Source organism: Apodemus sylvaticus, chromosome 12 (assembly GCF_947179515.1).
Source record: "Apodemus sylvaticus chromosome 12, mApoSyl1.1, whole genome shotgun sequence".
Taxonomy (NCBI): Eukaryota; Metazoa; Chordata; class Mammalia; order Rodentia; family Muridae; genus Apodemus; species Apodemus sylvaticus.
The window spans coordinates 57302005-57328177 of record NC_067483.1 but is presented as its reverse complement, the minus strand read 5'-3'; the positions used below and the strand labels follow the sequence as shown (position 1 = coordinate 57328177).

Genomic DNA, 26173 nt, shown 5'->3' with positions numbered 1-26173 from the left:
CACACTGTTTTTTGTTGTCCTTTTTATTATTTATTTGTTTATTTTAAAAATATTGTTACATTTGTTACATTTATTTATTTATTTATTTATTTATTTATTTATTTATTTAGAGTGTTTGTATGCGTGCTTGTCAAGGAGCTTGTGCGGAGGATGTCAGAGGACAATGTACAGGAGGAGGTTCTTCATTCCACCATCGGGGTCCTGGGGTCTGAAGTCAGGTCCTCAAGCTTGGTGGCAGTCACCTCTACCAGCTGAGCCCTCTTACTGGCCTTCTTTTGATTACTTCTGAAAATGAAATTCTAGATTGCATACCAAGGTGTCAATTGTACGTGATGGTGTCTTTTGATTCTGAAATGTTCTATGGGTGAATTATTGCTACTGTTGAGTTGTTTTCGCGATGGTCCTCAACATATTTACAGATGTGCTCTACAGTGGTCAGCCTCAGGAATGCTTCCTCAGGTTAACCCCCCCTGTCCCCATTCTTGCCTTTACTTTCTGTGTGTTTTTCCTAAGGTTCTTCCTGGGTTAGCATAGTCTTAGTTGTCAGTCAGTACTTGGGCAAAAGTTTACTTAGGGATCTTAAATAAGTAGTACATCTCTACTTTGACATCTGCCTTGCAAGTGGCTTGAAGAATCCTTTCTAACTTCAGGCAGTTTACAAGCCCCTGATTACGTTTTCCTCTCTGCCTTTAGGATCCTCACAGGGCATAGCATTGCCCACCTTCTTTCAGCACATCAGGAATATGCTGGACCTCACCAAGGTCTTTCTACATCAACCTTTCTCCATCTGTTTTGTTGGGGATTGTATCTGAAGCCTTACCCATAGCTCTTTTTGCCATATTTAATTTTCTGGCTGGTCTATTGTCTGTTTTGTTGCTTGTCCCAGACAGTGTGGTTCACATTATAGTATAAGATGTATCTGGAGTTTACTTCTGTGGTCTTTGGTTTTTTTGACAACCTCTGGGGTGTGGAATTTTCCATGTTCTGTCCAGTACCAACCAGCAAGGCAGCAGAGCTGTGCATTCTCAAGGATGCACTACCTTACTAGTTAGAACTTCATGCTGAGAACTGCTGGAGTGTAGGAACAACTCCTTCCTAAAATGCCAAAGGTCTTCATTCTCCCTGGTTCTTGGCTTGTTGAACGATATGGTCATATGCCCTATGTTCTTCTGAAAAGTTAGTTGATTATATTTGACATTTCTGCTTTGTCAGTGTTTCTATAGCAAGAACTTTTCAAGTTCTTTTCTCTGTTGTTTTGGAAGTTTATCTAGCTTGATATTCAACCTTCAGGTGAAAATATTGGCCAAGATGCTAACATATTTTTGTAAGATATAAAGATACTAAGACTGGATTATTGGTATACTTTATATATTGTATATGGTTTTGTTGTTTCTGTTTTTATTCTTGTTTGATGGGTTGATTTTTGTTTTAATTTTATGATTGGGTCTCATGTATTACAAATTGACTTCAAACTCATATAGCTGAAGATGACCATGGACTCCTGATGCTCCTGTTTCTATCTCCCTAGTACTGGGATACAAATGGGCATCATTAGTTTATTTGGTTCTGGGGATTGGACTATAGATATGATGTGACTCTTTGATTTCCCATTTTGAATTCCCTTTAATGATGGGTTGGTCTATGTTTGTAGGCCAATTAAACCTTTTCCTCCTCTAAATTGCTTTTTATAAGTGCATTTTGCCGTAGAAAAAAGAAATTTAAAAATGAAGCAGAAATATTAGATCTCGGGAAGGAAGGAGGAAAGTCAGTGACCCACTCTCTCTTCCTGCAATAGTGTCTGCTTTCCATTCTAAATGGACCTGGCATCTAAAGCCATGAGGTCATTACTTTTGTTCATTGCAAAAGTTAATGGAAATCTTCTAAGGCAGTCTGAAATTTCATGAGAGCTGGAAAAAGTTTAGACCTGGGTGGAATTAAAGGAGACGAGAAAAAGGAAGTTGTTCTAGGACTAAAGGATTAATGCCATGAGTCATGTTTGTCTAATATCTAGTTATCTTGTAGTTCTTAAAGTTGCTTTAGAGAGGCAGAGACAAGGAGAGATGGGGGTGGATTTAATAATATTGATTGGATCTAAGTACATTGTACGCATACATGAAATTACCACAGAATAATATAAACATTTAAGAAAGCATATTAGTTGGATACTTAACCTGTTAACTATCTCAAACACATTTCCTGCCAGGGAAGTGTCTGTCCAGGTCTGGCTGGAGGATGTGGTTTTGGCTGATAGTCGATGGTGAACACAGTAGTTATGAATGGAGTTCCTGGATGGGAAAAGAGGAAATGAAGTTGCTGACACCAGGCTTTGGTCCCCAGCAACAGATTTCCTCTAAATGAAGAGTCATCTCAGTTCTTTTGGAATTTTCCTTCTTCCTCTTTTTATTTTTTAAAGTACAGGCTCATTTATAGCATCTTTTTGCTGTTAAATATAGTAGGCACGAACAGGAGGACCATTGAAAGAGTGCTATTGTGAGAACCTCCCGTACGCACCCGCTTGCCATTACTCTTAGTTCTATCCATCCTCCATCAATACTGAACACATATTTACCTTGAACCCGCTGTGTTGTAGGCACCGTGCTATGCACACAGAACGGCTGCGAGGGCAAGGTGAACATGGTCACTGACTTTATGGGAATTAAAGGCTTGAAGAAGTATGAAATATAAACAGACTCAGACATGTTTTGAAGGTCACAGAAAATTTCTCAGTGGTAGTGACCTTGAAGCTGAATTCTGAAGCTTAGGTCTGTTTTAGTTGGTGGACAAGTGTTGCCTACCGAGGCCTGCAGGATCTAACCCTGCTTCCTTTGTAACCTCACCACCAACCATTTTTGCTCTTGGTTTTTATTTAGCAGCCACAGGACCTCTCTCACTTCCTCCACATGCCTGCTGGGAACATTATCTTCTAAGTCCACTCGTACACCCTCTGTGGCCAGCTCCTCTCCAGAGCCTAGTTTTAGGAGAGACTTGTCTTTTCCTGTTGCATTATTTATTTTCTGATTGCTCTGCAGAATATAAGTCCCTACAAAGATGAGAAGTTATCTCAATTCTTGCTTTACCTCTGGGACCTTGGGATATGATTGATAGACAGTAGCTAAATGTTCTACTTGAATATTTGTTAAATAAGTGGATGGACAAAGGAAGTAGGTTACATTTTTGCACATGAGAGAACATCTTACATTTGGAGAGAGGAAAGATAATCTGTATGGTTGTGAATAGAAAAGAGGAGAGAAATGGGCTGGGAATGGGGCTATAGATGAAAATCTAGTCTTGAAGTTTCTTAGATCAGTGTTGGTCAAACTATGTTAAGTTATGAACTGATTTTGGTGGGCTGCTCTTAGCATTCAATGAAATGGGACAATACAAATACTGTATTTTGCTCCTAATAAATGTGTCACATTAAACTCGCTTCCATATGCAATTTGTACATGTATGCGTACACATGTATATTATGGTATGGTGGAAACAAGTTTTCTTATTTTAGCCTGAGTAAATAAGTATGAAAGAATCATTTTCTGATTAAGTGAAGAATACTGGTTTTCTGCTGTAAGACTAAAGGACTCATGAAAAATATTTTCACCGAGGAGGACAATTTCAAGGTGCCCTCCCATCAGACAATATCAATCCTAGGAAGTGATCCTGCCCATAGTCATATAGAAGCATTAGGTGTTGTGCAGTGCTATGCTGTTTTTTTTTTACTATGTCTACAATCTCTAGGTTTCTGGGAGGGGGGAGCTCTTCTTTGTTCACTGTGGCTAGTGCCTAACCTATGCTCTCACTTAGCAATGACATAGGGGTTGTAGGAATGAACACATTAGTCTATAGAGAGATGTTTGTGATTTTCTAAAGCCGCTGTTTGTGAATTGAATAGCTATAGAAGTATGCTGGCCACACACATGCAAGGCAAGAATTCTACTGCTGAACTACACCATAGCCCACCTATAATTTTTATCATGAATAATGTTGATGAGAATACCAGTCATAACTCTGTTTGCTTTCAGGGATTCCAAAATGGATCCCATATACTATAACAACAAAACCCAAAACTAGACATTAAAAAGATAAACAAAAAACTTAGTACCAAACAAAACAAAAGGTGCATTTGGTATTAGCCCACTACTCCTGGCATGTGGCCTGACCTGACATATAGTTTACATACCCAGTGATGTTCTATTGGAGAACATTAATTTTTCCCTTTCCAGGAAGGTATCAATTGACTGCAGATAGCTTATTGGTTAGTGGTGGAACTCTGTTCATTTCACCTTCTCAGGGCTGGGATTTTGTCTATGTTGAACCTGTACAGGTATTGTATATATTATCATAATCTCTGTGAGTTTGGACTTATTTATTGGTTATTTGTTACTTTAAGTTGTAATTATGTATATGTGTTTGTGTCTATGTGGGAGTATATGCACATTTAAGTACTTGTGCTTGAAAATTCCAGAAGGTAGTGTTGGATCCCCGAGAGTTGGTTATCTTTGTGGTTAGGGATTAGCAGAGTGAGGTAGGGTTCCAGTTTACGTGCAGTTTATCCCTTCCAAACCTCAGGTTGGCTGTTAGTCACACTCTGTTCATTAGATCTTTTTCTTGGTATGATAAAGACCACAGGCAACAGCTACTAGAGGAGGGCACAGTTAATTTGACATCAAAGTTCATGTTACAGTGCATCATCTAGAAAAGCAAGACAGGAATTCAAGGCAGGAACCTACCTGGAAATGAGAAGCTGAGGCAGAGGCCTAATAATCTGACATCATCAATTACATTTTATTTCTTTTTAAATTTAAATATAAAGTCTTATGTAGCTCAGGCTGATCTCAAACTCTGAAGCAGCAGATAGCCGGCCGTGATTTCTTGATCTCATTATATCTACCTCCCAAGTGTTGGGAATACAGGCATGTAGCTCTGAATCTGGCCTTTGGATGCTAAGTCTCAAAATGAATGTCTGTGAGCCCAAACATGAAAACTGCAGCAAGGAGGTTCTTGGTGGCAGGCTCATTTATCATCACATTTTTCTATTTGTGGTGAGAGAAAGTTGAGACAAAAATCTCATAAAGCCCAGGCTGGACTTGAACTCCTGATGTTCTTGCCTCTACCTGTGAGTTCTGGAAATGTGTGTTTTTACCATGCCTGGAAAATGTTTAAGTTTAAAGTAAGGCAATGTGAAACAAAAATAAGCAAACATACAAACCCCATAATAGTTTTATATTGGTTTATTGAAAGAAGATCAGGTAACCCAATCACAAAAGAACACATGGTACGCACTCACTGATAAGTGGATATTAGCACAGAAGCTAGGAATACCCAAGACACAATTCACATATCAAATGATGTCCAAGAAGAAGGAAGGAGATGCCCTTGGTCCTGGAAAGGCTTGATGAAGCAGTGTAGGGGAATACCAGGATAGGGAAGCGAAGGGGGAGGGGGTTGACTGGGGACCAGGGGGAGGGGAGAGGGCTTATGGGACTTTCAGGGAGGAGGGAACCAGGAAAGGGGAAATAATTTGAAATGTAAATAAAGAATATATCTAATAAAAAAAGAAAGAAAATCACAATGATGGTTTGGATTCACTTTGATTTAAGTTGATTTAAAATGCTGTATACATGCTGGGTGGTGGTGGTACAACCTTTAATACCAGCACTTAGGAGGCAGAGGCAGGTGGAAATCTGTGAGTTTGAGGCCAGTTTGGTGTACAGAGATAGTTCCAAGACAGCTAGGGATACATAGAGAAAACCTGCCTGAAGACAAACATGCTTTGTGTAGCCTGTTTGGTAGAAATATTTGATAAGCAGGGCCAGTGACATGGCTCGCTAAATTAATATGTTCCATCACAAGCCTGACAACATGAATTCAGTCCCTGGAGCCCACATGGTAAAAGAATAACTCCTATTAGTCACCCTTTGACCTTCACATGCATGTGACACGTTTGCATCGATAGACACAAACACTCACACACGTTGTCTCTCATGCACAAATAAAAAATGTAAAAAAAATGCATGACTAAAACATAAACATAATTATGTTTAAGTTGGGCAGAATGGCATATTGTTTTAATTCCAACCTTGGAAGGTGGAGACAGGGTCAAGAATTCAAGTTCATGCCCAGGAATACAGATCTAAGCTCCTATGTATTCATGATGAAATATTGACCAGCTTGGTACTGGCAGGTTGTAGCATGTAATAATTAAAAATCAATCCACGCTAATGCTGGCTACACTCCCACCCCCCAACCGCCTTTGGGAGCTGCAAGCCTCAGACTTCCCATTTCTTCTCAGTTCTGTTCTTTCCTGTCCCAGCCCCCCTCTCACTTGTATCTTCTCAACAACCATCAGCCCCCTGTGGCTGGCTGTCACAAATCCCCATAACCCAGTAAAATCAAAACTCTAGAGGCTTGTGATCTATCAGTCAGATTTATAGCTGTAAATTCTTAACCCACAAAACTCCCACGCAATGAACTCAGAGCCAATTGATATTGATATGAGCTGCCCACCTGGATTGGACAAATTGCCGTATGTTATTCTGTGCTCTTCTATGGTATTCGTAGCTACCTGTAGCCGTTTAAAGCCACATGGATCCAGTTCGTTCTCTTCCTCCGTCTTTCATCTCTGTTCTGTCTGTCCTCTGCCCTCTTCCCCCCCCCCCAAAAAAAAAATCTTAGCTCCGTCCAGTCCTAGACTCTAGCCTTATATTTCCCTGCCCTCACCTGTATATAAACAGCAATCCACAGCAGGTTGCCACAGCTGCTGTGAGTTCCTGAGTACAAGAACCATGTCACGTCCACAAGACAGTGTTTCACACTTTTCCTTCCCAACCTTCAGCTCATATATTCTTTCTGCTCCATCTTCCACAATGTTTCCTGAGCCTTAGCACCAGGGAGTAAAACAGTTGCTCCACTGAAGGCTAAGAATTTAACAGTCAATCATTCTAGCACGTTGACCAGTTAAGAATACTGCCCTCAACAAAAGGAAATCTGACAACGCCTTGGATCAGTACCAGAATGTAGGTGTGAACCAAAAATATTTAGAAGTCAGTTTTATAAGCTCATTTAACAAAACAACTAGAGTAGACTCAGTCCTAGAACTCATGATGTTCCTAGCCATCGGGTTTTGACCAGGTTGAGAATATCAGACATAAATATCCTCCTGTGAAGCAGGATTTGTATTCAACCAGAAGAAAGCAGTTGGACACCCTTTTAGCAGTCATGTTATTACACTGATGGATACAGTGTAATATAAATCAATCAATTAATAAATAAATTGAAAAAATATATTCACTTAACTGTTTCCATTTAAACTAGAGGCTTAGATGTTAAAAAATCAACAAAATTCAAATTTAATATGAATGTATTTTTAAGATTCCTAATAAATACCTAAGGTGAAAAAGCTATTATTTTCCTATCTTGAATTTATGTAATGCTAAGCGAAAAAACAGAGAACATGTACTATTTATTCTTGACATAATAACTTTAAAAAGAACATTATCTATTTTAGTTATGCATGTATGTGAGTGTGTATTTGTACCAGCAGCTGTAGATATACTTGAAGGCCAGGAGAAGGCTTTGTATGTCTTGGACCTGGAGTTAGTGGTGGTTGTGAGATGCCTCATGAGGGTGGTGCGAGGTGCACCAGGTCCTCTGCAAGAGTACTACAGTGATGTTAAGTGCCGAGCCATCTTTTTAGTCCCTCAAGAATAATTTTAATTTTTCTTAAATTCAACAAATTTCTCATCACATAGCAAGTAGAACTAAACCAAAACAAAAACTTTAGGAAAAAAATAAATAAATGTGGAAGTTAAACGGTTCTCTCACACTATGCTTAACTTTACCCGATAAACTGTGCGTATATAAAATATATATACTGAAAAGTTATATAGCGAGGGCTGAGTCCACCTGGTTTCGCCTGTAGACTTCCATATCCTAACATGTCTAGTCACCATGGTTTAATCTTGGAAATGAGTCCGGAAGGAAGCTTAATGATAATGTTTATGTGTTTTATAGGCTTCGAGAAGTAACAGTACCAGTGAAGACCTGGGAGTGTGAGAATTCCTGCAGCTGGGGCCAAAATGTCTTTCATAGATCCTTATCAGCACATTATAGTAAGTGTTATATTCCTTCTGGGAGGGAAACTGATGTGCTCCGTGTGCTCTCTCCCTCCCTCCCTCCCTCCCCCCCCCCTCTCTCTGTGTGTGTGTGTATGTATGCACACAGATTGCTGGTGCTTCTAGTAAAACTGAAATTTTAAAATACCCCTTGAATTTGCATTATATTCACAAACATAATATGGTGCACTAGACTATGCTGCATTACAACAAAACCTTATATCTTTTGATTTCTGTAAATCTTCAGAGAAGCAGGGATTTAAGAAAAAAAGATAACCAAGATATCTGTGACAACACCAAACTTTGTGGAACAAGAGAAAAATGCTAGCTCTTCACATCTGTCGAAGAGCATAGTTGCATGTGATGTCATAGAGAAAGGACAAATGAACTTCTGAGTTTAGGATTGTATGTTAATATGCATCTCCAAGGCAAATAATTGTATAAACTTTCTCTTAGCTAGGAATGCTAGACAAATTCTTCTGTGATTGGCTAATTTTTAGTGAAAAGCTGAATAATTCGAATTTTATTCACTGTGATTTTATGGATTTCATTGAAAATATGCAGATTAAACCTTTTGATTAAAAACCAAATCAAGTCAATAATAATAAGAGAGATGGGGGTTGGGGTCAGGAGATTTCCTGTCTTAATTCAGCACATGGGATTCAGTTGGGTTTCAGTGGATTTGAGATAATTTTGTGAGTATTGATAAATTATCTATAGCCTAATTTTTGCTTACTGAAACTGTTATCTTATTGATTCTTCCCTAGTTAGCCTTTGTTTCCCTGTGTAAATTGCAAAATTAACATATTATAGTTCTTGTAATGTTTTCTTTCTTTTACTTCACAACCCGAATTACCCAAAACTACATTTGTCCCTTCCTTCATAATAAATGTTCATTGTGTGTCGTGTGCAAAATTCTAAACTCAATGGAGCACTGGCTTTTCCGTCCTCCATTCTACTGGCCATTCTTGCCTTGAAATCTTGAAAAATCTTAGTTTTTATTTTTATTTTTATTTTTATTTTTTATTTTTCATCTGTGTTCTTTCCTTTGGTTATATCTTAATTTTCTTTTATAATCTGTCCCCCTCTCCCTCTCTCCCTCCCTCCCTCCCTCCCTCTCTTCCTCCTTCTGTCCCTCCCTCCCTCCCTCCCTCCCTCCCTCCCTCCCTCCCTCTCTTCCTCCTTCTCTCCCTCCCTCCCTCTCTCCCTCTCTCTCCCTTCCTCCCTCCCTCCCTTCCTCCCTCTCTCTCCCCCTCTCCCTCTCTCTCCTCTCCCTCCCTCTATCCTTCTTTCCCTCTCCTCTCCTCCCTCCTCTCTCTCCAGCTCTCTCTCTCTCTCCCTGTCCCTCCCTGTCATTTCTCTCCTTCCTAGAGATGCATTACTAAGCTAAACTTGATGAAGTTTTACATATGTATTCTACCCAAGAACTATCATCTAAATAAAAATATCCACTGTAAATACTCCCAAAGGTTAGTTCATGTCTCTTGTAGTTCATAAATCTCCTCACAGTAAACCTGTATTTACATTTAATGTCATGCGTAATTTTATTTCCCCCCTCCCCCCTACAGTTCTGTAAACATCTGGATTCAGAATGTTGTTTTGGAGGTTCATTCAAGTTGTTGTGAATAGAACTCTACATCTGTATATTGCCATATATTTCATTAATTTGGTGGAATCAATTATGCATTCTACTGATAACCATTCTGTATTGATATAATTGAGACAATTATTTGTGTGTGACTTGATTTATCTTTCATTCCTATTGGTCTCTCAGTCTGTGTTTGCCCCAATATAATACTGCCCCAATTGTAAAGATTTGAAATGAGTACATATGATATCATAAGGCTCCCCATTTCTTCTCCAAGACTAAAAATGATTATTTTATTTTTACTCCTCAATCTTCATATAAATTTTGGAGTTAGTTTGTCACTCATGTGACCATATGTACTCATACAGACACACAGACACATCCCCTTTCCTTCACTCCTGTAATGATTTTACAGCTCAATATTAATTAAGATAGAAGTGATATGATGAATCGTTTTTAATTAACAGTAATATGTTGTAGTTTTTTGCAAGAATTCTTATATATACACAAATATATATAAGAATATTCATATATATGTATATGTCTATATAGATAAACACACACATATATGTATATACATAAACACATATATGCATATATAAACATAAATATATGAAATTTTATACATACAATATACATCCCCTGATTTCTTAGGGTTATTGTAATTGTATTTGTAAATTTTATTTTTTAATTAGTGTTTCGGTGGCTTAAATGAGAATGACCCTCACAGGCGCATATGTTTGAATGCCTGGTCCCCAGTTGGAACTGCTTAGGTAGTATTAGGAGGTGTGGCATTGCTGGAGGAGATGTGTCACTGGTGGTGGGCTTGAAGGTTTGAAGCTCAAATCAGTCCCAGTGCCTCTCTGCCTGCTGCCTGTTGATCAGGATGGGAGCTCTCAGCATTACATCTGCCTGCCTGCGGCCTTGCTTCCCGCCATGATGACAATGGACAAACCCTCTAAAACTGCAAGCCAGCTCCTAATTAAATGGATCCTTTTGTAAGAGTTACTTTGGTCATGGTATCTCTTCACAGCAGTAGAACAGCAACCGAGACAGTTTTGTTTTCATATGAAAATATAATTGATTGTTGTTGATCCTTTGGACAAGATTCCTAGATCAACCATTTCTGTGATTTGTGAATACTGCTAGCTTTGCTTCTTGCAGTTTGATGACTGAATATTGAATATTCAATTGTTTGGAAACCATTATCTTACATCATATGTTTCAAGAGCTCATATTTTAATGTAATATTTTTAATTTTCACTGTGATTTATTCTTTGCTACATAAAGCATGTAAATGTGGCTTTATTAATTTTCAAATATTTGACAATTCTTTTTCTATACTTCAAGTTTTCAAAATATACTCCATAATATTTTAAGACAAGTTTATATGTGATATCAGCTAGCATATTATCTATGTTGATAAATAGCCCACATGTAAAAACAAGTTTAATGTACAAAATTTACCTTATGAAATTTGAATTATATATAATATATATAATGTAAATTTGAATTATGTATAGAATATATAAATATAATATAAATTTGAATTATATATATTTGTTGAATTGATATTACATTATTATGGTAAGTTCTTTTTATCTAGGATAATAATTTCATTTTAAATTTTACTTTTATTAATATAACTCTTGGTTGGTATTATTTGTGTATCATAACCTGTACTTTTCCTTATATTTAAAGCATTTATCTTTTAAAAAGCGAACAATCAAGGTTTGGTTCAAAAATGCTAGTAGCGTAATCTTTGTTTTCTGAAAAAATATTTTACTTTTCCTCATAATTATGGGTTTCTATAGATTAAAATGAAGCTAGTTAAAAAGCATTTATAAAAGATTTACTTTTATTTCTTATTTTTAATTTTAATAATTTTAATTATTTAATTTTAATTTTAAGTTATTTTAGTCCATATTTATTTTTATTTTTAAACATGAGTGCAGGGACCCAGAGAGGCAAGAGGAATCAGGTCTTCCTTGAGCTGGCGTTACGGGTAGTTGTGAGCTGCCAGTGTGGGTGCAGGGAATTGAACTCTGCTTTATCTGCAAGAACATTACACACTCTTAACTGAGCCATCTTTATAGCCCATAGACTGTTTTATATCTTCAGTACAGTTTAAATTTTTATTTCTCATTCTATCACCCTTAGAGAGATAGTTGTTCTTGTATAACCCTCAGAGAATTCAATTGAACTGGTAACTTTCAAACTTCTGCATGGGATCTGGCCTCTAGAACAGAGAAGGAAGAAGAAAGACAAGTGTGGGTCTGTAGGCTTAAGCTTGTGACCAGATGCAATTTGCAACTTAGCATTTGGACTTTTAAGTCCTTCTATCTGTAAAGCTATTGCAATTTTTATTTGAACACGTATTGTCATTCACTGTCTGCTTACAGCATAGCAATCCCTGTCTAAAATACTGGGGATAAATGCTAATCTAGCACATGGGAGTTTATCCCTCTCTCCTTCCAAATAGGCCCCTCCTACCTTCATATGTGTATTTTGTTAAATCCTGATTCTGCACTTGAGACTAAAAATGTGATATTCGTCTTTCTGAATTGCATAACTCTTATTTCATTCTTATTCATTTGTTTGTTGTTTATTTGCTTGCTTGTTTATGTATGTATGTATGTATGTTTGTATGTATGTATGTATATATGTAAAATAAGGTCTCACTAGTGTATCCTTGACAAGCCTGAAATATACTATGCGTTATGTATTACTGAACTCTTTCAGTATAGAGCAACATTAGTAAAAAAGGGAAGACTGGACAAAGTCAGGTAGCTTATAATGAGCAGTAGATGGCAGACAAGCTATCAGTCTGGCTGCCCTAAGGTCCGGGATGGGGCTTCTAAAACTACATCTCTGCGCTGGAGAATACTGTGGACTGAGGCAGTGTCTGCAGCCACTGAGCTCTCTTATGTCTACTGGTGCTGGCTTATAAGATGGTGGATGAACATGGAACAGCGTGGCTTAAAGGTGCTTTTCAACATTAAAGATGACACATGTAGAATGTGTTGTAACCTTTTTGCTGTTTTGTTACCAGTGGAAACATGAACTTCATAAAGAAAGATGAAGAATAAAGCACTTATGAAATTAATGCAGTGTGTGGGGGGATGGCTCACACCTATAATTCCTATACTCGGGAAGCTGGGAGACAGGAAAATTCCAGGTGTTCAAGTGAGTCTTTGTGTTAAATAACAAAACAAAACAAGCTTTATGAAAGTTTCCATATTTTTCTCAGAAAATGAATCATTACTCTTGTAATTTTTGAAAAAATATCCACATTTTTTCCTACCATATATTGGCAATAGAGGACTACTGTCCATCCTCAGAAATGAAGACTAGCCTTTCACTTGAGAGGTCTACCACATGGATGAACTAGCATGGCCTATTGTGAGAAAAAGACCTCAGAATGACACCTCAGAATGTCTGAAATGTGGACAAGCATTTTTTCCAGATTATTACAGTAACACAGGGGGACAAAACCTACCAATACTGGGTATGTAATCCAAAAGGTAGTGTTGTGCTAGTGTGTCTGGTGTTCTCAGTTACATGCTCAGGAGCATAGGTCTTTGTCTCCTGTGGAGTGAAGAGTATAAATAGCATCCTCTGTGGTGTCAGCCTCACAGGGTTCTCATAAATAATACATTATTGTGTGCACAATGTGATTTCTTTAAAAATGTAAAAAAAAAGAGTATATTTCTGGGACTTCAGAAAGTAGGATGCTGCTACTGGCAAATATATATGAAAGTGACTAAATTATACCTACCAAAGCAAAGAACTATACCTGAATATTAATAATGAGTCTTATGGCAATACTAATACAATCTAATAAAGTGAGGAAGAGGAAATCTAGTATATCACACTTCGGCAAACAGAGTCCATTGCAGGTATTAATTCCTTAACTATAATACTGAGGATAAGTCCATAAGATTGCAAAGTCAGAGAAGCCTCATCACCTGGCTTCTCAAGATGGAGACACAGAACATGTGGAGGCATAATTTAATGTTAGTATAAAGGCCTGTCTTAATTTCATTTCCCATTGCTGTAATAAGCTACTCTTAACAAAAGCAATTAAAGGAGAAAGGGTTTGTGTAGCTCATAATTCCAATTGGCAGTCTGTGAGAGTGGGGAAATAAAGATGGAGTAAACTGAAACAGTTGATCATATCCACAGTCAAGAGCAGAGAGAATGAATGCATGTGTGTTTGTGTTCATTGACTTTTCCCATTCATGAAACATATTTAAGATAATCTCCATAAGACACATCCATAGGTCAGCTGATCTAGATAGCCTCTCACTGAGACTCTTCTCCCAAGTGATTCTAGTGTGTCAGGTTGACAAGATTAACCATCACAAGGCTTGAGAATGAAGGGGAGATGTTAGTGTTAATCCCAGCCCAAGAACTCATCTTAGGTGAGATGAGACTTCTCAGCTCAAATTGCAAGACAAGGAAAAAGAAGGCAACCTCTATCTTCTGTTCTATTTAAATTCCGACAACAGATTGGGTGATGGATATCCTATCACAGAGAGGAGAATGGTCTAGTTTAGGCAGTTCATTAATTCAAATTAGAAATCATGTTAAATTGATTGTGAAATGATCCACAGTAGTTGATGATTCTTCCCTTGTGTCCATGTCTGACCCCAAGTCCTCTTTTAGTGGAAAAATGTAGAAATTGCAATTACTATTAATATTTTTGCTTTTGTACCATGGAATGTATTTCTGAAATCAATAGGTTACCAAGATTTTTTAAAAAGATACTTATTTATTTTTAATTATGTTTCTGTGTGGGTATGTGAAGGTGACATCAGGTATCCAAGATGGCCAGAGGTGCCCCATCACCTGGAGCTGGAGATAAGGCCATGTGATGTCAGAGCTAGGAACCTAATCATGGTTCTCTGAAAGAACAGATTCCCTTCTTAACCACTGAGCCAACTGTTCATCAACTTTTATCTTTCATGTATCAACTTTCTGCTTAGCTCTTTATAAAATCTCATCAAGCTTTGTGAGTTCCATTCCATGTGGTTATGTTCCTTTGGACTTCTACTTGAGATTTCTTTCTAAAGGACTCATAGTGTGGTAAGAATATGGATAAGTCTATCTTTGGCTCATGGTCTTGGTGTCTTACCCCTTCATGCTGCTGATTGCTTCACAATTTGTGCTGAGCATCATGAAGAAATCAAACTGTAGAATTATTTCTTGAGGACAGAGCTTGGTTTGCTCCTATCAGATGCTGCTGTGTTTCCTTCAAGGTTGAAACATTCTGTCCTTGTAGGGATGCTCCTTAAGCAGGAAGATAAACAACTCAAAGTAGGTTCAGGAAGTTCCAGCTTCCTGGAAGGAGATTTAAAATGAGAGTGACTTCCAACAGATTTTCTCCAACCTGTTGAGCTGTGTGCAGGCTGTGCAGAGTGCTCCAGGTTCCCAGCTAACTGTCACCTGTGCTGGGGTGGGCTTTGGTGATGCTTCTGTCTTTGATACATTTCTGCTCTTGTAAGGAACCTGGCTAGTTCACTGTGAGTTAGACTGTGGTGGCATCTGTACTTTGGTCTGTCATTAAGATCCCTGTCTGGGGTGAGTAGATGTCTTTGTTACATCTGCCTAGGAAAAGTTTTGTCAAATAACAGATGCCTAGAGAAACTGGCCGTCTGGTACACATGGAATCCTAATTCCATGGTAGTTGTTTTCTGGATAGCCTGGACTGCATTAAAACATTCTGCCAGTGCATGGAAAGGCTTTGTATGTTATCGTCATAGTACACATGGTATAGTTTCTTTCTGTTCTTTGTTTTGTTTTTTGAGACAACCGCATGGCTGGGGTCTGAAATACTCTGCAGCTCTGTACGATATTGAACTCACCAATCTTTCTGTTTCTGTTTCAAGCACTGGGATTTTCTGAACTGAAATTTCTCCCACCAGTTATTGCATTTATTGCACATTTTAATCAGTTTGGAATGGTATTTCCAAACATCCATACAACATGCATTCCTCATATCTGTTTACCCCTCTTCTACCGTCCACCCCACATGCCCTTCTGAGTCCCCAGTTATCAATTGTTTAGTGTAACCGTATGAGGGAGTCTGTGTGCTCCTGCAGGAATGAGACATTGCCAATCACTCCTTTACAGAGAAGGAAGAGGATGGAACAGTACCTGCACTAGTTACTTGTCCTACAGTGAAACCGCACATCAGGAAGTGAAACTTAAAATAAGCAAGAAAGGTGAGGGTAATATCAGGGTGGAGGTAAATTTGTTTTTAACAGCTCTGAGATCAGTTGCAGTTGCAAGTGCTGATCAAAAATCACTATCTCTCTGCTCAGCAGTGAGATTCTGTCCACCTTGGCTGTAATAGCATCCTTAGTATAGCCTTCAGGTTAGGTTTTGGCTAAAGTACATCCATTTGCGTGTGGACTCCATCTTCTCTTCCGCCTGATTAGTTTTTAGGTTAGTTTTTTTCTCTTTTTTCTTTTTTGTAAACCTGGAGAGGTCAGTTCAGTTTTATTATCAAATGGATAATCCAAGCAGGACAGAGGTTGGCCAAGGCAGCCTCAGCCCTGCATCCCCCCAGTTTTCATACTCATAGCTCCAAGACAGCAGCTCTTTCCCAATAGTTCTAGAGAACTCACACTCACGTATAAAGGTCCCTGAAGAGCACACTTTACAGCTTTACTTCCAAACATAATCACAGCAGCCAGAGTGACAGTTATTTATGCTTGGTGCTTAGTAAACTTCAGGTCATGTATTTTCCGGCAAGCCTCAGTCCTGAACAAACTTCTTCAAACAGGAGATGAGAATACTCTAAATAGCTACCCTGAACTGTGTCTCTCTCCACAGAGGTGGGAAAGATATTGGATATCATTGAACCCTTTGCTAGGGTTCAAATGAGGGAGAGGGAAAGAGAGGAAAAGAAAAGGGAGGGAAGAAAAGTTGAAAAGGAAGGGGAAATGATAGGAGGAAAGAATTCCGTAGAGAAAGTTGTATTAACACATTATGACTTTAATTCTCATGATAAAACAAGCAACATGACTGCCAGTATGTGTGTCACATCTCCCTGTGACCCATGTCTATGAGACGTGTGTGGATGAAGGACTCTCATGCAATAGCTTGCATCAAAGGAACTTGGAATACTCATTCCTTTTATAATTGGAACTGAAGTACTAAGCAGATGTGCCCTAGGTTAGTTTCTTTAGATCTTTTAACAGTAGAGTTTTAAATATAGGCACACTATCAAAATGATCACACTGGTTTGATTTAAGTTGGTTGACTTTTTCAATGTTAATCATCTTAGTTACCGGTGTCAACATAATTGTACAGAATCAACTGAGTACACTAGCTTTTTTCCCCCCTATTGTTTGGTAAATTTTAATTCACTATGGAAAAGATTAAGGATGAGGACAGACACCCAAAGTAAGGTAAATCTAGACCTGCAGGCAAGGCTTAGTCTCGGTGACTAAGTCAGAAGCTGGGGCTTAGATTTGACATCTCAATAGAAACACAGCCAGCTCCTACCTAGCACTGTCCTGAGTCACTGGTTTCTCTTGGACACTGTTAGTTGCGGAGTCAATGTCATTTCCTTTGGCGGCATCCCCAAGCCATAAGCAGCTGTCTATCATCCGAGTCGGGACCCAGCCCAGGCTAAACTCCTTTGAAATGATATGTGACACTGGATACTGGCTTTGGGATGCCATGACAAAACATCTCCAGACTATATGGCTAATCATTTATCGACAACGAACGTCTTTCTCCAAGAGTGCAAACTCTGTCAGCTCGATAGCTACTCCCTTCTTTATTTACACTTACAATTCTAAGAATGGAATAGTGAAGACTGTGATGGTACTGTTTAGGAAATAATAGTCTGAAGACAGTCTGAGTGTATCCAAAGTAAACTTGGGAAAATCAAGGAAGTGGTCAGTTTGGTCTGATTTCTTATAAGGAACATGGGAGTGTGTTTTATTTGTTGTAATTAAGATGAATTGAGATGGATGAAAATAGGCACAGAGTAAAATGGAGGGCTACAAGGGTCAGAGTAAGACCAGCTTCTCGATCTCTAGGTAGATCAACCACAGATGCAGAAACAGGACTTTTTCTAAAGTAGGAAACCATCTATTCTCCTTCAGTAAGTGGAAGCCATCTTAATTACTATTCGTTTGGCTTTATTCTCTATTCAAGCAAGGAATGTAAAAAGAGAAGACACAGGGGACAGCTATACCAGAATCTAAAAATAGTTTACTATTTATAAAAGACAATTTGCGGATAAATCATTTAACCTAGTGGAATTATACTTTATTCACCTTTAAATGTAAGCACTAATACACCGGGCTGGAGAGACGGTTCAGTGGGTAAGAACTCTTGCTGTTGTTCTTAACTACCAGCATTTGGTGACCAGAGGTCTAGCAGTGTAGCTTACCACCCCCTGTGACTCCAGTTCTATGAGATCCAACACCCTCTTCTGGCCTCTCTGAGCAGCCCCACACACATGGCACACGCACACACACACATACACATAAATAAAAAATAAATTATTTAAGATACTAAAGCCTAGCCGGGTGGTGGTGGTACATGCCTGTAATCCCAGCACTCTGGGAGGCAAAGGCAGGCAGATTTCTGAGTTCGAGGCTAACCTGATCTACAGAGTGAGTTCCAGGACAGCCAAGGCTATACAGAGAAACCCTGTCTCGAAAAAACCAAATCCAACAACAACAACAACAAAAAGATACTAAAGCCTAATATAATTTATAGTAATGCATGTTATTTTTATGAAATCTGTTATTTATGATGATGTCTCATGTAGTCGAAAGTGGGCCTCTTGGGAAGACTGAGGAACAGCATCTAGTAGAATACCTTGAATTTGATGTGTACTCCACAAGCCCTTGTGATGGTAACATTTTTCTTCTGTGCATCATTAAGAAACGCTTGATGGGAATATACTTGCTACAACTTAAGCGTTAAACTAGAGATAGATAAAAGTATTGCTCATAAGTTTCATACTATAGGGGAATTTTAGACATTGAATATTCATATGCTATTACATGTTCAAAGACATAGATAAGAACAGATTTTTTGGCGGGTAAGCAAGCTTACACGTAAGAATAATTTTACGTGTGTGATCTCTTCTTTTTTCTTTTTCTTTGTTTCTTTCTTCCTCCTCTTCCTTCTCATTTACCCCTCCCCCTCTTCTACTTCTTTCTGTTTTTCCTCTTTCTCCTCACCTTCTTCCTTTTCCCTCATTCTGTTTCTTCCTCTTCTCCTCCTTTCCTCTCCTACTTTCCTTTTCTTTCTTCCTTCTATTTCTCCTTTTTCCTTCTTTCTGCTTTTTCTTTTTCTTCATGTTCTTTAATATAGGATCCATAAAGGTTAGCCTAGTCTAAACCTCACTTTGTGTCAAGGACTGGTTTTGAACCCTTATTTTCCTGTCTCTATCTCTTGTGTGCTAGAGTTCTAGCATACATCTTTAATAGTTAATTTTGAGGTCTCTTAGGTAGAAAAGTCCAATCCCCAAAGTTAGATTTTCCAAGGCATTTTTCATTTTATTTTAAGCCTAAGTATTATCAGTCTTGGTTTGTTTTTATTTCTGTATAGATGTCTAGTTGTTACAGTCCCGTTTTATGAAAAGACAAAATCTCTTGCATTGTTAACTTGTCACATGTAATGTACTGTAGTAATTACTGCAGCACAGGAAATCATGAAGTCTGGTCATATAAGTTCACATTTACTATTTGTCCATATGTACTGTAGTAATTACTGCAGCACAGGAAATCATTAAGTGTGGTCATGTTAGTTCACATTTACTATTTGTCCATACGTACTGTAGTAATTACTGCAGCACAGGAAATCATTAAGTGTGGTCATGTTAGTTCACATTTACTATTTGTTCATATTTATTATATGTTCTCATTTACTATTGTATGCTAGGGCAGTGGTGGCGTACGCCTTTAATCCCAGCCCCTGGGAGGCAGAGGCAGGCGGATTTCTGAGTTCAAGGCCAGCCTGGTCTACTGAGTGAGTTCCAGGATGTCCAGGGCTATACAGAGAAACCCTGTCTTGAAAAAAACTAAAAACAAAAAAACTAAAAACAAAAAAACAAATAATATTGTATGCTCTATGCTGGACCTGTACCTTACAGAAACATTTTTGTGTCAATTTCTTAGTCTTGCAAAATAACTGTCCATGAATTTTGGAATGTGTTGGATTTATAAATTCAGGGTGTTTTTTTTTTTTTTTAATCTGTGCATGTTTCTTCTTTCTTAATTTTCAGAGTAACAGTCTTACTAGGTAGCCAAGCTGGCCTCTGACTTGCTGCCTCTGCCTTTGAAGTACTGGGGTTACACATGTATGTCACCATGCTTAGCACCTCAGACTGTGTTTTAATGATGATATTTTTAAAATAGTTTTATATTTCATATAAGCAACTTTTAGGTTAATGGATACTTTTGCTTCATAAAGAACTGCTATCCCACCAATCATTATACTTCCTTTCCATTCATTCTCCTTTTTCACTACCCTGTCTTTCCCCCTCCCCCATCCATGGCTAGTTCTCTTTTTTTTCCCTAGATATCAACCTTTTCTGCTTTCATGTCACACGTGTCCCATTACCCTCAACTTTTTCCCCTTTCCTTAATATCCTTTTCTCCTGTCTTGTGATTTTTGTCTAAAATTATGTGTTAAACATGCAGGGAGATAAAAGCAAGCATCTATGCATATATTTACATATAAAATTTTAAGCCTAATTATGCATATGAAAGAAAATGTATTTTTCCTATTGTTTGAAATCATTTTACTTGACATAAGAGCTTCTAGTTCCATCCATTGCCTACCAAGTTCCATGGCCTGGGACTCTTTATAGACATTAGACTAAATTTGCTAATATTTTGTTGAATAGTTTTGCATCTATGGTCATGAGGGGCATTAGTCTATAATTTTCCTTTGCTGTAATACTTTTATCTGGTTTTGAAATTCAAGTAATGCTGGCTGACAGCAATGAATTAAGTACTATTCTGCCTGTTTCTCTCCTTTGAAAGAGATGGTACATAACTTTTATAATTTTTCATTTGGTAGAAATCACAAGTGAACCTGTGTGAGTTAGGTCCTTTCTCTTTGGGAAAGTGATCTGTTCTTGACTCATTTTTGTTTTGTCAAATATGGGTTTATTCAGAATATTTAGTTTTGATGGATTGCCTAATGAATTGTTCTAGTTTATCTATTTTTGTTAATTTTGAATCATTTTTTAAAAAATTCCTTTTATTATCATTTTGTTGTCCATGAAATTTGTTTCCTTTTGATTTCTGAAATTAAATAACCCACATTTTCATTTCTGAAATGCCTTGGTTAAATGTTTATTGATTTTATGCTAATTAATTAATTAATTAATTTATTTATTTTTCTGAGGCAGGGTTTTAGTATGTAACACAGGCTGTCCTAGAACTCACTGTATAGTACAGGTTTGCCTTCAACGCACAGAAATCTCCCTGTCTCAGCCCTTTAATGTGGAGATTAAATGCATGCAACACCACACCTGGCCTGGTGTTTTCAAAGAAGGAAGTTGTTTTGTTGTTGTTTTTCATTATTGCTTTTCCCTTTCTCATTTTGTATTTTCAATTTTATTGATATTGGCCTTAATTTACTGTTTTCTGCTTATTTTGTATTTTAACCTATTCCTTTTTTGGTGTTTCTTAACATGGAGACTTAGTTTACTTATTTTGGAATTTTGTCTTCCTTCTAGTCAAAGAATTGGATATACTATAGATTTCTCTCTAAGTTAGACAGATTTTCCTAAGTTGTAATTAAGGAATTAATTTCCTTAATTTTAATTTTTCTTTAATTCCTGCTATTTGTGATTTTCTTTTAATATTTCTTTGACTCACATGTTTTTTGTGCACTTGTAAAGTTGATTATCTCTATTTATTTGGGGGATTTTATAAATCTTTGGTCCTTAATTTTTAGTTCATTTAATTTCATGTGTTATGAAAACATTGTTTTGCTTCTGTATTTTAAATACATTAGGGAGTGCTTATTGTTCGCTTTGGTGAATGTGCACAGGAGGTTGAGAAGAATGTGTGTCCGGATGGTAGATGACATGGTCTGTAGATATTTATTATACACAGTTAATTGACTGAGCTCTGAGGTACCTATGTCTTTACTAGTTTTGTGCTGTATCTGTTACTGGTAGAGGGCTGTTAAAATCTACAGCTGCGATAACAGATCTTTCTGTTTCTTCTTGCTCTTATATATTACATTTTTCTCATGTATTCGTGATACATTATTTGACACATATATATTAAGGATTATTATGTCTTCTTGAAGAACTTATTCCTTCATCCTAAGTAATACTCCTCTTTAATCCTGATCATTTTTCTTGCCTTAATGTTTGGTCTATCTGAAATTAATATAGCAAACCAGTTTTCTCTTGATTAATGTCTGCCTGGCATATCGTTCACCATTTTTTACATTTATAGTGAGCTTACTCCATACAGCCAATGCAACATAATTTTAACACACACTACAGAAATGACAACCGTTTTAACAAATGTTGACATACATACAAAACAAATAAATAAACAAACAAGCAAGCAATTAAGAGTGGATCAAAGACCCTATTGAAAGCCCTGGGACTTCAATACTAAGAAACATTACAATGTAGACATAAACAATGACATTCTCAAAAGAACTCCATAAGCCCAAGAAATAGTACTAAGAATTAGCTTAGGGCATAAAGTGCTCACTGTGCAAGCCTGAAGAACTGAGTTTAGATCCTAGCAGCTATATTAGTTGTGCACAGCAGGGGCACACAGCTGCAACTCTAGGTTCCAGGGGTAAGTGATAGAGACTAATAGATCCTGGGGACTGATGGGCCAGCCCCTCCCCCCCTTTTTTTTTTGCCAAAAAGGAGAGCTCCAGGTTCACAGGGAGACCCTATCTTAAAAATTAAGGTGGAGAGAAGGTAGAGGAAAACACTAGATGCGGGCCTTTGTCTTCCACCAGTATATGTGACAATAAATACAAGCAAATGCTCATGTACACACATGCAAACAGACACACACACACACACACACACACACACACACACACACAGAAATACAAATGGCCAGGAAATTTGGAAAGCATGTTTAGCATCCTTAGCTATAATGGTGAAAATCCTGCCATGGATGTGGACAAAGAGGAACCTGGGAGGGAGTGGAAGCTGGTATAGGTGATATGGAAGTCCGTGTAGAGACTCTTCAGAAAGCTGAAACAGTACTGCCTATTACCCAGCTCTGTCGTGCCTGAGCATATATCTGAAAGACTTTACATCCTACCACAGAGATATTTCACATACACATTTATTGCTGTATTTTTCACAAAATAACTAGGGAATAGAAGCAACCAAGATTTCTGTCAAGAGACAGATGAGTAAATTGTGTTACACATATATATATATATATATATATATATATATATGTTTTATTTGGGCAGAAAAATGAAATAATGACCTTTGCTGGAAATTAGGTGAAAATGAAAATAGCTATGTTACGTGCAATAACACAGACCCAGAAAGACAAGTAACACATGCCTCTCATACCTGGAAACTAGCCTTAAATTTACGCACAAACACGCATACGCATGTGTGTGTGTGTGTGTGTGTGTGTGTGTGTGTGTGTGTGTCTGTGCATCTTGAAAGTAAAAGGGAAGTTATCAGAAGGGATGAAAAGCTCAGGAGGGAGGTTGAAAAGGCAGGGTGACGGCTTGTATGTGCCACGAGAACAGAAGGGAGGATTCTGGGGCAGAAAGGAAGGGGGGCAGACAGACATTCATGGAGCAGAGGGAGGGCTTTGGAAGAGGAGAATGAACTAGGTCAGAGTTTAATGACATGTGTGTTTAAGAATGCCATGATGAAACACATTACTTTGCGTGTTTATATAAATTAATTAATTGATTTGGTCCCCGGCGCTGCCTAACATGAGCAGGTGGAGACACACAGGCCTGCAGTCAGAGCTATTCCACAGGCAGAAGCTGGGCGACCAGGACTCAAGTTCAAGATCAGCCTGTGATGGCTAGAGGCTCATGGGGCTACCTAAGGCCCTGTTAACTGTGAATCTGCCTCGGTTATCTGTCTTTTAAGCCTTTTGCCTATAAATTATCAGGACTCCATAGTATTGCCATTATCTCAGTTTTTAAAAATTAATTTTAAAAAAGTGATTTATTCGTTTTATATACTTGAGTGGTTTGCCTGCTGCATGTGTGCTTGTGTATCAGATGCATGCACGGTGCCCGCAGAGATGAAGGCCTCAGAAGCACCAGGACTGGAATTGCAGGCAGTTGTAGGCAGCCGTGTGGGTGCTGGGAATCGCAGCAAGCACTCATAACTGCTGAGACATCCCTCCATCCCACAGCTTTTTAAAAAAATTAACTGTAGACATTTTATCTTCCAGGTAGGTGTATTAATATTAACTGAAGTAGACTTCCATAAGCCTGAAATAAGCAAGAAAAAAAGGTGTACTTTAAATCTTTCTTTCTTTCTTCCTTTCTTTCTCTCTCTCTCTCTCTCTCTCTCTCTCTCTCTCTCTCTCTCTCTCTCTCTCTGTCTTTCTTTTTTCTTTCTTTCTTTTCCTTTTTTCAGTTGCTCTCAAAACTATGTAAATTCCTACTTCCCTATTTGTTTTAGTGAGCAAGGTTGTTAGAGATCTGGTTTCCATTTCGGCCAGGTGTTTAATGACCCTCCTCCCTGTTAATTTTATTATGTGCTTGCAGACTTCCAGGCTATGAAAAAACAGAGCACCGGTTTGAACATAGTTTATAACAAATGCATTTAAGTCAATAAAAGTAGTTCATTTATCATTGCTTTGGGTCCAGAGTGTTTGACCACTACCTCAGGAATGCCATGCAGAAGGCTTCTGGTGGGCTCTGAGTAGCAGCAAGAGAAGCAAACAAGTCTGAGTGATGTAACCTTCTTGCTCTGCTTGACCTCTCTAAGCAACGCTTCCTAGTCAGAGGACAAAGCCCAATTGTGTTCTAGCTGCCTGCAATCCTGATTTACATTTCGCCACCAAGTAGCAAAGACTGTCCCATACTCACAGTCAAGCTTTAGTGACAGTTTAAGGCAAGAGCTAAACTCCTCAATGATTCTGTGGCGGGTGAAAAGAGAGAGGAGAGAGGAGCAAACCCTAGCCTCACAAAATGTTTTTGGTATGTGTGCACTGATTTTCAGCGAGCCTCTTCTTAATCTGTTTCAGTGACACAATGACATCCCGTCAGGAATACTCATTTTACGTTTCTTATTTGCTTTCTAGGTGGAACACCAGTATTCCCATAAGTTCACTGTAGTGGTTCTACGTGCCACCAAAGTAACCAAGGGGACCTTTGGCGATATGTGTGAGTACTTGATTTGTTGTATGGTTGGAGATGGGGATTATCTCTGTCTCAGTATGTGGGGGATGGGCTGTTCAGTAGCTTGATTCCTTGACAAACCAGGGGTGTTTTCCTTACGTGCAATTATCTGTGAATGTCTGAACTGTCCTGAGGCTGTCATCTGTCAGAGTAGCGATTTACTTTGTCTTTACATTAGCTGAGAACAACTGCAGTCTGACAAAATGACAATCTCGTGACATAGCTCTGTGGAATTCAAAGTTCTATTTCATCCTAGTTGGAAAGAGTGCTGAGTCAGGACTTCAAATAGGCTGCTTCTGTGAGGTGCTGTGCTTATAGGATTAAAAAGTGCAGTGCATGGAATTCTTCTGCCTCTGTGTGTTTATTATGTATGGGATAGCTATAGAAACTGGTGCAGGACAGCAGCCTGAGGATCATGTTGCATTAACTTGTCTGCTGTGTCCTTCGCCATGCTCAACAGCACTTTTCCTTGTTCTTCTGAAAAGGCCAAAGCTCAAGGGTGTGGAGTGCAAAGAAAAAAAAAAGTGTAAATATGAGGACGGTGAACTTGCAAGTGTTTGAGTATTGCTTCTGTCTGGGAACAGATGGCTGTTCCGCAGAAGTCTTGGAGAAAGAACCAAAAGACCTTTAAGAGGGCCGGACACACGGGCAGCATCCCGCTACACATTACAGAAATGCATTTGTTTTGTTTCTCCTCAGCCCTCATCTCACTCTCAGCAAAACACTTGTGACGCCAGGTGTGTGAGGATTTTCACCACCAGCAAGTAAGCAATTGATTGAGAAGTAGAAATCATCAGTGACTCTTGAGACTCAATTCAGTGGGTCTGATCTTGACTGTGGCTAATTTTGGATCACACAGGACCGAGTTCCCAAGACTTCCCTTCTCTCCCCATGCTTACAAGCATGTTGCAACCTTCTGCTTTTTAACTTGGGCTTCTGAGTAGTGCTTCCTTAGCTCCCAATTCATTTATCAGGAAATGGCTCACAGAGTTCAGGGAAATATGTACGTTTATCACTTTGTTATGGAGACATCTCCAAGGAACTTAAATGAAGAGATAGAGTCAACATGGTTGCAAATAACTTTAATTCCAACCTAGTGAGTTCAAGG

The 26173-nt window shown here is 38.3% G+C and overlaps 1 protein-coding gene across 1 annotated transcript in view; it reads left to right on the top strand.

Moving 5' to 3' along the window:
* Pla2g4a (phospholipase A2 group IVA) overlaps positions 1 to 26173 on the top strand; it is a 146772-nt gene that overhangs the window by 19777 nt on the left and 100822 nt on the right. Inside the window, exons 2-3 of the mRNA XM_052200672.1 lie at positions 8011 to 8108; positions 24969 to 25050. Of these exons, the coding sequence (XP_052056632.1) occupies positions 8076 to 8108; positions 24969 to 25050 (115 nt within the window). The 5' untranslated portion in view covers positions 8011 to 8075. The remainder of the gene's footprint in view (positions 1 to 8010; positions 8109 to 24968; positions 25051 to 26173) is intronic.